Source organism: Alosa pseudoharengus, unplaced genomic scaffold (assembly GCF_046254945.1).
Source record: "Alosa pseudoharengus isolate Yale_2024_CS ecotype anadromous, Long Island Sound unplaced genomic scaffold, YU_APseudo_1.1 YU_APseudo_1.1_scf_25, whole genome shotgun sequence".
Lineage (NCBI taxonomy): Eukaryota > Metazoa > Chordata > Actinopteri > Clupeiformes > Clupeidae > Alosa > Alosa pseudoharengus.
Window position 1 is genome coordinate 1960002 of NW_027468696.1, and position 14705 is coordinate 1974706.

At 40.4% G+C, this 14705-nt stretch overlaps 1 protein-coding gene across 3 annotated transcripts in view; it reads left to right on the top strand.

The window, feature by feature from the left end:
• The first annotated feature begins 264 nt into the window (after positions 1-264).
• LOC143099210 (NACHT, LRR and PYD domains-containing protein 3-like) overlaps positions 265-14705 on the top strand; it is a 43081-nt gene continuing 28640 nt past the window's right edge. For 2 of the 3 annotated variants that reach the window (XM_076262290.1, XM_076262291.1), the window contains exons 1-6: positions 266-422; positions 2781-2935; positions 4495-4617; positions 4821-4934; positions 6149-6262; positions 13663-13776. In XM_076262290.1, coding sequence (XP_076118405.1) covers positions 2811-2935; positions 4495-4617; positions 4821-4934; positions 6149-6262; positions 13663-13776 — 590 coding nt within the window. In that variant the 5' untranslated portion in view covers positions 266-422; positions 2781-2810. Of the gene's footprint in view, positions 423-2780; positions 2936-4494; positions 4618-4820; positions 4935-6148; positions 6263-13662; positions 13777-14705 lie in introns of all 3 variants that reach the window. The other variant, XM_076262292.1, reaches the window with a different exon arrangement.

The window sequence follows — 14705 nt, forward strand, 5'->3', positions numbered from 1 at the left end:
GAGCATTTATTGTGTGATCTAACTATAGCATGCAATATTACTATAGATTTGTTTTTTAATTTTGTGCCAAATGTTTGGGGTGCCTGTGTATATGAAGTTAGACATTTGTTCTAGACTCAATAATGTTTCAAATGTTTGTAGCCATGTTCTTTCATTAATGTTGATAGTGGTCTTCCAATTGACTGCTATGACCTTCTTGGCATGATTTAGGCCTACTTTTTAATAAATTTGTCACATTGCCTGTAAATGCATTTATGTGTTTATCTGCATTCCTGTTAGGAAGTGAAAGGGTTAAGTTCAGTTTCATGACATGCTCAGTTTATTTAACGTCATTGACTGAAGTGGTTCAGCCAGTTCTCATTAGACAGTGCCAATGGAGTGGATTTCACAAACAGTCCCATGAAACAACGCTTGCAAGTGCTGTAAGTTTGTTTTGTCATATTTAATTTATATATCATTTCCTTTTCCTAACTGTTGTGGCAATAATAATGTGGGGAATGCCTTTTCATTTCAATCAGATGTTAAACCTCTTTAGTTTGACGAGTATGTTTAAGAGTATGCCTGCTTGGACTAGTTACAGTGCACAAACACTGATTGTTGAAAACATTCACACCCAAGTAGGGTATTTATACTGTTGTCTCAGTGATTTATTTATCAAAACATGTTATTGCCTGACAGTGTGTAACCTGGGTACTAGTCTGAATACCCAGACCTTCACCATTTGTATAATTTTGAGTGTGTCAGGAAAAGGTTCGTTGACTTACGACTTCCAGCAGGGGCGTACATGTAATTAGTAGTGGAATTAAACTTAAATTGGTACATTAAACTCTTACCAAATTGTTTAAAAAGTGTAGCAATCTTGTAGTCAATGTCTTCACTGCATAAAGAATTCCACTAGGATAGTTCTCTCGTCTTACATCAAACACACACACACACACACACAGAGAGAGACACAAATGTTAATGTGTCTGTTCATATGTCATGTATCTATACACCAGAATCCCACATCAAAGATCATTCCAACATTTTTTTATTAATGGATTTTTTAGTAAATACTTGGCAGACAATACACCTGCATAATAATTACATTGCAATGTAACACATTAAACTACAGACAACATTTAAATGCAATCGATATCCACCATCCTGTGCAAAATGTTGTTGTTAAAATATGCAGTGAAGAATACTGTATGTATTGATTTGTGGGCATCTTATAACTAATAATCTAATAAAATATTTTGGAAGAGGTCACTATAAAAAAACATAGGCCTATTATTTTTAAATCAATCCATTCTTCATCTGTGGAGACATATTTTTGTAGTGGAGCTAAAAATTACCCTCAGAGGAGCAAAGTACCCTGAGAGAGTAAGAAGAAAATGGTATGAACTAGATTAATATATTTTTTTTTTTGTAATTGAGATGTTTAGAGAAACCAATATTAACACAGTTCACAACCATAATGCTTTTAAGGAAAATCGTATAGGCCTACCCAAATGACAACATCCTAGCTTATGTTTTTGTTTTGTTTGACTAAGCCTACATTGTTAGCACATTGAAAACATTCATGCAAAAAACAAACATATCTGATGTTCCTGAATGCATATATTCATGAATTAGAAATAAGCTAATTGAGAGAACAGTTTAAGTACAGTTTACAACCACCATTGCTTTACATTGCTTTGCAAAATCCTATGTTTTTTACACTGACTTGTTCAAGCAGGAGAGCTACATAGTCGTTCATGTGTGATTGAAAGTATTGGCTTTTTATGGTGAGCAATTTTCAATCAACCCACATTCCTGCTTATACATTTAAATTTAGACCCTTGGCAAAACAACTTATTTGTGTAACACATTCTCGTTGTGTTTCTTGTTTTTTAATTATTTTATTTCCCTCCTCTTGCCATGGCTGTATTTTCTGACTCTCTGAAATAGCCTAGGCTAGGTGTGCTCTAGGTGTGCTCTGAAATAACAAACCTTTGACAGTCTGGGGACTCATTGGGGAAATGTCAACAGCGGATGTGATTGCAGTTTCCTGCAAATGTAAATGTCCGATCATAGAATTTAAAGGAGTGCAGACACAATAGTCATTGCTGCCGTTCTCGGGGGCCCCCTCTCAGCTCAGGACATTTGAGAATTGTCTGCTTTGCCTACCTGGTTGTGATGGCCCGGCACACAGATATAAAAGATTACAAGACAGGGAAGAGTTAACATATTATACTGGAAGTACAAACAAGTACAAACTTGTTCAACCAGTTTGGCAATCCCCAAACTATTTTTACCCACCTATGTCCCTTTGCAGGACACCACAAGATTCATAATTACTTAGATGAGCAAAGTTCCCTGAGAGAGAAAGAAGAAAATGTTGTAAGCTAGATTAATATATATACTTAGAGAAAACAATATTAACACAGTTCACAATCATGTCCCTTTTGGAAGACCCCACGTGATTCACTTGTCTCTTCCATAGAGGCCATAAAGGATTGAGCTCATATCTAAACTCATAAAATAAGTCTTTGTATGTTTCTGTTAAAAGGGCGAGGGAAAATGTTAATGACTTTTTTCACTTTGGTATATTTCATTACCAACATAATATTTACAGGTTTTACAATCGTAAACCTGCTTTTCTTGCCCAATCTGTAGTCATGTTTTCAAAACTATAAGCACAATTGATACATTTTACTGTTTGAACTCACTCCTGTGTCCATGTAATGTCATCCATATACATGTATTGCTGACTGCTCTTTTTGAAGCAAACACATTTACATTTATTTTCTGTTCAGTCCTAAAGAGATTCTCCCACTGCTGCTAGGATGAGTGTCTCTCAAGAGACAGAGGAGGCTACAGGTCACAGTGAGACACTCACACCAGAGTCTAGTTTGCCCACAGAGAATGATAAGGGCATGGACGATTATGTATCAACACACACTGATGCAGGGTGAGTTAAGATCAGGAGGCACAATTTAAATACTTTTTGGACAATGCCACTATGAACAATGTTGTCAAGGTTGTTAATGAGATTTTTAAAATATTTTTTACAAATATTGTTAATATATTCTGACTATTTGACCGACCGGGTTGACATTTCACCGTGAGAAATCGGGGGGGTGTGGTGTGAGAGCCAATAAAATGAGTGAGTCTCACGGCCGATGTGTGAGAGTTGGCAGACCTGGTAAACATGTAGCACACATATTGCGTGTTTATGTCTAAACCTCACTCCTGATCCGGGTCACGGCACCAATGCCTTGTGTCGATTTGCACGCTTAGTCATGCACTCGCCCCACAAACAGCAACACCTTGGATTCGGGAGTCGAGCGTGCTAACAATCGAGCTAAAAGCCGAGGCTGCTGCAACTAGCACATCTCTTAAGGCGGGAAGGAAGCTAACATACACAACATAGTCCTACATGCACATATGTGCCAGCTAGCTACAGTTTCACAACTAATAAGCCTATAAGCAGACATTAGGGGGTGTCCTCATTTTGGCCAATTTGTCCTCACTTTATAGACAACTTGTTCTCCTTTTCAGAGTCTGGTTGGCGGTCACTAGTTCTGCTACAATATAGCACACATGTAGATTCTACTTCCTCTTTTAAACACAAATTATCACTATCAACTGCTCATGTATTTCTGCTCAGAACCACTCACATGAAGTGAAAAAAAAAATAGCCGTTAATTTTATCCTCTAGCTGGGTCGCGGTTGGTTGTGCTAAAAGGCAATAACCCCTTAAATTAGGACTTCTGGCAAGTTTTGTGCAAATAAATGACAGATTGAGACTTACAAATATAACCATCAACACATTTAAGGCATCTTGCTGTGAAAAAAGATGGCAATTACAAAGCATGATTATCCCACATAGCGTAACCTGTGTTATTTGACTGAGGGGCCCCGTTTAGATATCAGGGTGAATAATATAACCTATGTTATATGATTGAGGGGCCCTATTAAGACATATCACATAACATAACCTTTGTTATTTGGCTGAGGGGCCCTATTCTGATATCATGACTGTTATCACAGGGCATCTGAACACACAAACACAATTTTGATCATTTTCATAACAATTTGGGTCTTTAATTTTAGAACACCCATGTGTATTCCCTGTCAAAAGTGACCGGCCATTAGAAATTAATGGGTGATATAATGGTCAGTGTAAAAAAATGAGGCCAGGCACAGACCTATTGATCAGGACTGTGCCTGTGCTTCTGTACATTCATACACACACACACACACACACACACACTTCACTCATCCTCTTTGCTTCTATGCCAGCCCCCACTGGAACCTTTCCTCAATAGAATAGAATAGCAAATGGAAGTTCAAAACTGGTATTATCCAATAGAATTTTAGTTGATACAAAGGTCTAATATTAGATGATACTGTGTTACTATGGATTTATAAAAAAAATACAACAGGAGGGTAATGCAATCACACATATCCCTCTGTTATTCTGCTCCTCTGGTTTTGCTTGCTGTTAATGGTGTCAAAATGTCGAAGTCTTTCTAGCCTGCAGATGAAGAGAATTCCCTCTCCAGTTCCAAGCCATATGTCAGTGAAGACCAACCGATCTATGAGTCCTCATCCCCACTTCAGCAATGAATCAGCCCCATCAAGTCCAAAGTGAGTTACATTAGACTCTCTCTCTCTCTCTCTCTCCATCTCACAATCACGCTTACACACACACACACACACACACACACACAAATGTCTACACCGAGGGAGCTAAGAGCTGCGAACATTAAACTATTATGAACATATTAGATTGTTGCACTTAGAAATGACTTATGTGAGTGTTCTTCGTTTCTGTGTCGTTGTTTTTCTAGCCTGCAGATGAAGAGAATTCCCTCTCCAGTTCCAAGCCATATGTCTGTGAATACCAACCGATCTATGAGTCCTCATCCCCACTTCAGCAATGAATCAGCCCCATCAAGTCCAAAGTGAGTTATTAGTCCTAGAAACGGTGCATCTCTCTCTCTCTTACAAGTGCACTGACACACACACACACACACAACCACACACACACACACATAACCACACACACAACCACACACACACACACACAAACACACACACACACACACAAAAATGTCCATGCCGAGGGAGCTGAGCACTGTGAATGCCGAACTTCGTAGGAAAATAGACGCTGCCAGTGCAAAAAACGTGATTGGTGGACACAAGCCCTAAATCAGTAGCCTAGAAATCTAGACGCACCCTAGCGGCAGCAAATTACATTTGTTGCCAGGGCTAGTCTAGCAACTCTCCGTTGGTTTGTGAGCTCGAAAAAAATTAAACTACTATCAGGCCAATTAAAATTTCGTGTACAGAGTCGTTAGGCGGGCTTAACATAATGATTAATGGCAGAGCTGCAACGGTTTGGCTTGAATTCCCTGCTACTTGAAAACAAATAAGATAATGTCGCTGTTGGCGAACAGTGTGACACAAGTTAAGCTTTTATTAAGTTGGCAAAAGTTTGAACTAGCCAACTAGCTCCGCTGGTGGAAAACGCATGGGACTCATAGCGCTGTCCTATTGCGTGCAGAGGGAATTTGAAAGACAACCGATTATCCCGCCCCTCGGACTGAGCACTGCGAACGGTGAGTGCCCAGACCCTACAACATTTTAATGTGGGTCTGGCTCGTCAGGCTACTAAATCAGTCAAGTTTAAACATAACAAGAGGGTTAAAGTAAGGACTGTAAAATAGAATTGAGAGTATGGACTTCACAGAGACCTCTGGTGTTTTTCAACTGCAGGTCTATATTTTGGATGTTGATAACTTTCATTTGTCTTTTGGGACCAAAACAATGTCAATCTGTGCAATTTTGTGTAATAACAGAATTTGCATTGACAACAAAATAGCCGGGGCAAAATTGGGGCAATTTTAATACGCCAAAGTAAATTGCTCCTTTAAGCCACTGACTAACGGCTCAAAATAGCATTACACATCTGTGCTACTCAAGAGAAGGTCCTTGTAGAAAAAAAGCATATTTTCACCTTTGTACGTGTATGGGGGGGGGGGGTAAAAGAACTGTTTGAGCAGTCAGTGCATCACCTGTACTAATGGTGCTACTAGGGCTTTGCCAGCACTCAGAAATGACTTATATGAGTGTTCTTATGTGTGTGTTCATCGTTTCTGTGTCCTTGTTTTTCTAGCCTGCAGATGAAGAGAATTCCCTCTCCAGTTCCAAGCCATATGTCTGTGAAGACCAACCGATCTATGGGTCCTCATCCCGACTTCAGCAATGAATCAGCCCCATCAAGTCCAAAGTGAGTTACATTAGACCAGTGTGTCTCAAACTTTTTTTCTGGGGACCCACTTTTTAAAAATGACAGACTATCGCGACCCAACTCGTGACTGTGGTAGTTAACAAACTAGTTCAGTGGTTCTCAAACTTTTTCTTTCATTCCCCACTTTGATCAAGGGGGCCTTCTTGAGCCCCACCTGTCCCTCATCGCTCTAAGAAAGTGGTAGGTCAAGCTTACAATTGTCAAATTTATTGAAATAATGACAAGTTCTAAATATATCCTCTCCAACAGAGTTAAAATCAGCTGGTGCTGCAGATATAATAATAAATAAATACATAACACACATATTTCTGTTTTCCAGCAACTTATTACATTACATTACATTACATTACATTTGGCTGACGCATTTTTTGCCAAAGCGACTAACAACATGGTAAACAGTTTAAGTTTAGAGCAATTCTCAACAATATTAGGACAATTTAAAAAAAACATTAGAGTACAGTAAGAATAAGTGCATCAGTGAGTGCTGTTTTTAACAGTTACGTGTCAGTTTAAGACGGCTGGTGAGTGCTAGGATCAGCAAGACTTGTTGTAAGTGTTGCTATGAGAGGAGATGTTCTCTAAAGAGCTGGGTCTTCAGGAGTTTTTTGAAAATGGAGAGGGATGTCCCTGCCCTTGTAGGAACTGGCAGTGTGTTCCACCAGCGAGGAACAACAGATGAGAAAAGTTTTGATTGGCCTGAGCGTACCGGAGGTAGAGCTAGACGTCGTTCGTCTGAGGAGTGCAGCGGTCTGGAGGTAGCGTATGTCTGTATGAAGGCATTCAAGTAGGTGGGAGCAGAACCGGAGACTACTTTGTAGGCAAGCGTTAGAGCCTTGAATTTGATGCGGGCCGCCATAGGTAGCCAATGTAGCTGGATGAGTAGCGGGGTAACATGTGCCCTCTTGGGTTGGTTGTAGACCAGGCGCGCTGCCGCGTTCTGGATCATCTGAAGTGGTTTCACTGCGCAGGCTGGGAGACCTGTCAGGAGGGCGTTGCAGTAGTCGAGTCGTGAGATGACTATTGCCTGAACCAGAAGTTGGGTGGCATCTTGAGTTAAGTAAGTCCTGATTTTCCGTATATTGTAGAGTGCGAAACGGCATGACCGGGCGACTGAGGCAACATGATCTGAGAAGTTTAGTTGGTTGTCGAGAACAACTCCTAGATTTCTTGCAGTCCTGGTAGGTGAAACAGACAGAGAGTCAAATTTGATGTTGATGTCGTGGTGTATGGTAGGTTTAGCTGGGAGGACCAGCACATACAGGAAGCATCCATTAGGACCAGCATTATTAGGAAGCATAGGCCATTTTACAGCATTGTACAATATATTCAATGAAATACCAACATGCTGCATTAAATGGATCCATAATCCAGTCATACTGAGCACTGCTGGTTGGGAAATATTTTTAAAATAAACTTTGCAGGGATGTGATGTAGGCCTACTGTTAAATACATGGGATCACAAGAGTACCTCCCAATCAGACGTTTCAGCGATTTCGCTCAGAAATCTCAAAGGCTCGATCGAGGCGCCTGTCCCATACTCAAGTTTTTTTGGTGAATGCAGTAATCTTATTTGCTAGGTGAGGTAGGTGCTTGTCTTTGCCTTGTAACTGGACATTTAACTCAAATGTATCGCTAAGATATATCAAATATATCGCTAAGATAGGCCAGCTTCGTCAAGAAATGTTCATTAGTGAACGTGCTTGCAGATTCAAACATGCGCTCTTCCTCCAAGAAGAGGCGACTCGGAGCTCAAACACGCGCGACAGCACTTTACCTCGGGAAAGCCACCTTGCCTCGCTGTGAAACAGTACAGCCTTTTGGTCAGCTACCATCTCTTCGCAAAGTGCGGAGAATAGATGCGCTTTTAAGGGCCGGGTTTTGATGAAATTCACCACTCTCACAACAACGTTCAAAATCTCATGTAGATCGGGACTAACTAAGCTGCCTTGACACGAGCGCTTCCCTGTGAATAACACAGTGCTTCCATTGTGCATCGGGTGCTACCTGGGCCCAGGCTACAGATAAAAAAATAAATTAAAAAAACTCCTGTTTTTCACGTCAGTTCGCGCCCCACCTGGCATGTCTCCGCGACCCAGTAGTGGGTCGCGACCCACAGTTTGAGAAACGCTGCATTAGACTCTCTCCATCTCTCTCTCTCTCTCTTTCTCTCTCTCACTCTCTCTCTCTCTCTGACGAGAGCTGGAAAGTAATTAAAAACATTTACTCACATTACTGTAGTGTATTTGTGTATTTTGTATTTTTTAAGTAGTTTTTTTAAATCTGTAATTTAACATGTTTTTCTGAAAGAGATGGAGATGACGGTGGATCACAAGACAACTCCTATTACATGCATAACCTAGAAAAGTGTATGTTTTGCTCTTTCAATGGGTTGTCTCAGATAATTTTAGCCCTAACAATATCAGAGATATTCAAGCAGTTTAACACCATAGGATTTCTTGTTTTGACATTTGTGGTCACCTTTCCTTGGAAATAAGTTTATAAGCAGTTATTTCCACTAATTTTGATCTCTAACCCGTTAAAGCGATGGTTGGGAGTAATTTCACCCTAGGGTCCTTTGCACCATGAAAAAAGGTTCTGGGAGGGTGTTTGGCTCGGGGTCATGGTGCAAAGGACCCTAGGGTGAAATTACTCCGAACCATCGCTTTAACTGAACTCTGGCCTTTTGTGAGATACTACAATATTCTAAGATGATATATTTTAAGTCAATTAGTTTCTACAATATTCACCAGAAGTCATCATTTAAGGGGTTATTTTTCAAAATTTCCGTCACAGGGGAGCATGCCCCCGAACCCTCCTTGCCTTTGGGCTAGTATAAGAGACAGCAAGGGTGTCTGCCAGTGAACGGCTTTTCACTTTTGCTGGATTACTGTTCACTGCAAAGCAGGGCCGGAGTGGGGCCACTTTTCAGCCCGGGAGTTTCAGGCCCAAGACCGGCCCACTTTTTTAGCGGTGGTGGAAATTGAATAAATAAGGCAACATTTCAGCTCTTACTATCATGTAGTTTTTATTATAGGCTACCAATATTCCACTATTCCACAATTATAGGTTGATAAGTTAACAGGAAGGAAGAAATAAAGCATTTGAAATGTATCCCACAATTCCACTAAGAGGCATATTGAACTACTGTATTGTTTACATGTTTTTTGGTGATTTTCTCCTTTACTACACCCACTTCTGAGCAAACAAGGCATGTAGGTTGATCATGTAGCCTACTGCTGTCATAGCCTACTGTTCTTACATAAAATAACTTTATATTTGCATAATATTTGCAAAGTCTATGAATTGCCATATTGGATGATATAAAAAGGCTAATAATTTAATTAATTTAATATGTTGCTTGCGAATAGGTTGACAACGCTACAACGTCCATAGGCCTATTAGCCCAATAATTATGCCGCTATAATATAAGGCTATCTCTCTTTAACAGTTGCCACTTATGTCTTCTTCTTCAAAACAAAAGCTGGAAGCTTGGCATACACTCTTGTTCGGTCAACCCAATGAGTTGGGTTGATAGTCTAACCCAAACATTGGGTTATCGTAACAAAACTGTTAGGTTAAACCTACATAATTGTTGGGTAGGCTATCTTATACAACCCAGGATTTATATTATTTTCACTGTCATTTCTGGGTTATGCTGACCTAATTTATGGGTTATTCTAAGTATCTTATTTTTCTCCTTAATCCAATCACTATTAATTGATAATAATTCAAATAAATGTTTTGCAAATCATTAATGTTACAATGTGTAAGGGATAATGTATAGAACGCCGGTCATTGTCGGGAGATAGGTCCCGACAGGGCGAACCGGACCCCGACGCGCAGCGGAGGGGTCTTGTTCCGCCCTGAAGGGACCTATCTCCCGACAATGACCGGCGTTCTATACATTATCCCGCTTATTACACGGCTACTTACCAAAACGACACAATAAACTCCCCACGATATGACTCTTTAGCCTACATAGCCTAGGCTATAGCCTATTTGTTACCGTTTCATCATGGCTTTTCCTGAGAAACAAATAGTTCGCAACAACACACGCTGAACTTGAATCAAACATTCTTTAGAACACAGCTGATCAACCGTCTGCTTTCACTTTTGAATTGAAGTTCCAATCCTTGCGTAGTGATATGAAAGAATTGACTTAGAAGCACAAAGCCCATTTTCCTTGACAGCGGTCTGTTATACTTAGCAACGGTCTGTTATTCAGAATTAGCAGACCGCCGAACGTTGGGAAGGCCCATTCAAGTGAATGGAGCATTCTGCAGCACTATGAGGAGCCGTGTAATAAAATGTTTTAAAATCCATCCAATGGGCAACAATAGCCATGCAATGAAATAAAACAGTTCGACATTTATTTATTTGGCAGTTTATTTTTTGAACAGATAGCTAGAAAAAGCTTGTGATACTTCCATGAAGGCAGGCAGATTCTACCGTCCGTTTTGGGGATCATCAAAGAAAAAAAAGAGTGCATTGGTCCGTGTAACGCTTTGCAGTGCTATGTTCTATTTGCAGAATTCACATGAAAAAAATATAAAAATAGGATTAAAAATCCGTTATCCATTCTTTAGGACGGCGCCTTAAATGGGTTATTGTTGCTTATTTTGATTTTCAATTGAGCACAGTTACGGTGTTCTGTTCAGAAGTTAAAAATGGAAATGATGAGTCAATTTTCTAATTTTCATTTTTTGCGCTTGTGGTTGGACTGAACCACGAGCACCGGGGGGAGAACACCATCTAGCTGGGCCAGGCTAGATGGTGGAAGAGAGCGCCGCCTGAAGTTGTCCGTGATTTTGACTCATTACTTTAGAGATTAATAACTAAAACTTCGCCGATTTTTGGAAGAAGGCACGTTAAACATAACTTTCAGCCTGATGTTGAACATAGCCTATCTACAGTATATTTGAATACCATGGCCATGCCATACCATAGCAAATAATTCCCATCGACGTCAGTCTCTACGCCAAGCGCTGTTTGCCATACGGCCATACGGCTCAATTCCATTGGTAATGCTCATGTGGGTCTCCAAAGCAAAGATTCTAGAGCGCTCTAGAATCTTTGCTCCAAAGCCTCCCAGAGTAGGCCCAGAACAGAATTACATGCAGTAATGTCTCCCTCTGCATCTGAAGTTGATCTCAAGCTGACATTATCAATCGCTTGGCACCTTGATGCAAGCTGAACTGTGTTTGATAGCCCTCCATCTCTACATCCGCTGATAAAATGTGATCACCAACACCGCGCGCCAATATGTAGTATCCCCCCCCAGTGGTTCAGCCCAACAAAAACAGTAAAAAAGGCAAAAATCCAATATTAACTGAATTTTACTTTTGTTTCCAATCCAGTTTCTGTTTTTTTTCTTTATCTTGCGTGACTATGACACATTTAGAAAATATCAGCAATTATCTGTTTGCTGACCAGTTAAAAAAAATTGAAAATTGGATTATTGAACACATCAGATGGATGGGGCAAATAGAACAAAGCACTGCAAAGCGTTACACGGACCGTGCATTAATCACTGTTATTTACAGAACTTTATCTCAAGATTTTCATGAACCATTATCATTGAATGATGTTGACAAACATTAAAAATCCACCAGGAGACAAAATATTAGCGCAACACACTCGGAAACCATGACCACCTATGCAGTTATAATAACTTGTAGCTTCTAGTTCTAGATGCTAACGTTACCGGGTAATGTTATCTAAATGACTGTCTGATAGTGCTACTACAACCAGTCTTCTCTGCTACAACCAAAAACACCCAGTAACGTCAAGTTACATGGCTATAATATGAAGCTACCCTGAATGAATTAATAAGATGTTGTTTGCCATTATTATTACCGTATGTGTGGCTTGTGAAGAGACTAACATTACTTCAACTGTGTTGGCTAATATTAGCTGACAAACGTTAGCTGCAACCATAGTCTAGGCTACAACCACCACAAAGCATATTTAATTAGCATTGATGGTCTGCTAATGTCAACATAGCTATATGGTCTGCTAATGTCAACCAGCTTGGTATGCTCATTTTAGTTCGTTGTAAAAGTTCGTTTTGTTTCTGTCAGCAGTTCATACCCAGTGTTTTTATGAGTCTGTCTTTGTGTATATTTAACATGAACAGTAATTGTAAGTTAATGTTAGCTAATGTTAGTTAGCATGAATGACACAATTGTTAACCTGTTTGAGGCTGAACGAAATTGGCAGGCAGAATATCCATTCATATCATGAAGGGTAGCTTCTACATCTCTGGGTGGACTTTTAAAATCAGTCTGGATAAAACATTTTAAAAAAAGTTAAAGATACATACCTTACGAAATCGCCTGATTTCCATTGCATGCTGACAGCTGGTGGAGTTATTCGAACTCTCAAATAACTATGCAGCTGTGTTAAAGTCACCCAGGTGCTGGGTAGTGTTAGGGTTGCCAACTTCCTCAACCCCAAATGAGGGACACTTCACTTCAAATGCGGGACACCCCACCCCCCCCCAAAAAAAAAAAAAAAAAAAAAAACACAGTATTCATAATATTTTGCCAGCTCCATTCAAATATAGCCTATGGTCATTCCACAAACTCTAACATTGTTTGTGCCACATTTAGGCATATCACAATGATAAGTATTGTAACGTTTAATGCACACGACACCAACGTTGTTCAATAGCAGCTTTATTGGCTCACGAACGAGGGCAGGGACTCAGACCAAGACCAAGACACAGAACACAATGCAAACAGGGCATGTCAAGCACGCACACACACCACACATACAGGGGAGGACGCAGCCCCCCACACAAAAAGGATCACACACGAGGGAGAACTAAAAGGGGAACATGTTACAATAAAGACGCTAACTTTACACTTAAAACTAAGGAGAATAACGACATAAACCCCCCAAATGTTCGCCCTCGTGTCCCAGCATGCCTTTCGCTGGAGAACGCTAACACAGTATTTATGCGCCGACGCTACAGTATATTAAGTTGGTGTAAACAACCTTCATTCCTGTGGAAATAGAAGCATGTAATGATGCTAGCTAGATATTTTCTGTTCGCAATTAAATGTGAATTATGAACCTGGTAGCCACCTAGCTATCTACAGAAAGTGGAAAGTGTTTCAATTGGCATAGTTATCATGTGCTTCATGTAAATGCTTAGTTTAAGGGAAAAGGAGAAGGTCCTTGTAGAAAAAAAGCATATTTTCACCTTTGTACGTGTATAGGGGGGGGGGGGGGGGTCGGGGGGTAAAAGAACTGTTTGAGCAGTCAGTGCATCACCTGTACTAATGGTGCTACTAGGGCTTTGCCAGCACTCAGAAATGACTTATATGAGTGTTCTTATGTGTGTGTTCATCGTTTCTGTGTCCTTGTTTTTCTAGCCTGCAGATGAAGAGAATTCCCTCTCCAGTTCCAAGCCATATGTCTGTGAAGACCAACCGATCTATGGGTCCTCATCCCGACTTCAGCAATGAATCAGCCCCATCAAGTCCAAAGTGAGTTACATTAGACCAGTGTGTCTCAAACTTTTTTTCTGGGGACCCACTTTTTAAAAATGACAGACTATCGCGACCCAACTCGTGACTGTGGTAGTTAACAAACTAGATCAGTGGTTCTCAAACTTTTTCTTTCATTCCCCACTTTGATCAAGGGGGCCTTCTCGAGCCCCACCTGTCCCTCATCGCTCTAAGAAAGTGGTAGGTCAAGCTTACAATTGTCAAATTTATTGAAATAATGACAAGTTCTAAATATATCCTCTCCAACAGAGTTAAAATCAGCTGGTGCTGCAGATATAATAATAAATAAATACATAACACACATATTTCTGTTTTCCAGCAACTTATTAGGAAGCATAGGCCATTTTACAGCATTGTACAATATATTCAATGAAATACCAACATGCTGCATTGAATGGATCCATAATCCAGTCATACTGAGCACTGCTGGTTGGGAAATATTTTTAAAATAAACTTTGCAGGGATGTGATGTAGGCCTACTGTTAAATACATGGGATCACAAGAGTGCCTCCCAATCAATCAATTTCGTCAAGAAATGTTCATTAGTGAACGTGCTTGCAGATTCAAACATGCGCTCTTCCTCCAAGAAGAGGCGACTCGGAGCTCAAACACGCGCGACAGCACTTTACCTCGGGAAAGCCACCTTGCCTCGCTGTGAAACAGTACAGCCTTTTGGTCAGCTACCATCTCTTCGCAAAGTGCGGAGAATAGATGCGCTTTTAAGGGCCGGGTTTTGATGAAATTCACCACTCTCACAACAACGTTCAAAATCTCATGTAGATCGGGACTAACTAAGCTGCCTTGACACGAGCGCTTCCCTGTGAATAACACAGTGCGTCCATTGTGCATCGGGTGCTACCTGGGCCCAGGCTACAGATAAAAAAATAAATTAAAAAAACTCCTGTTTT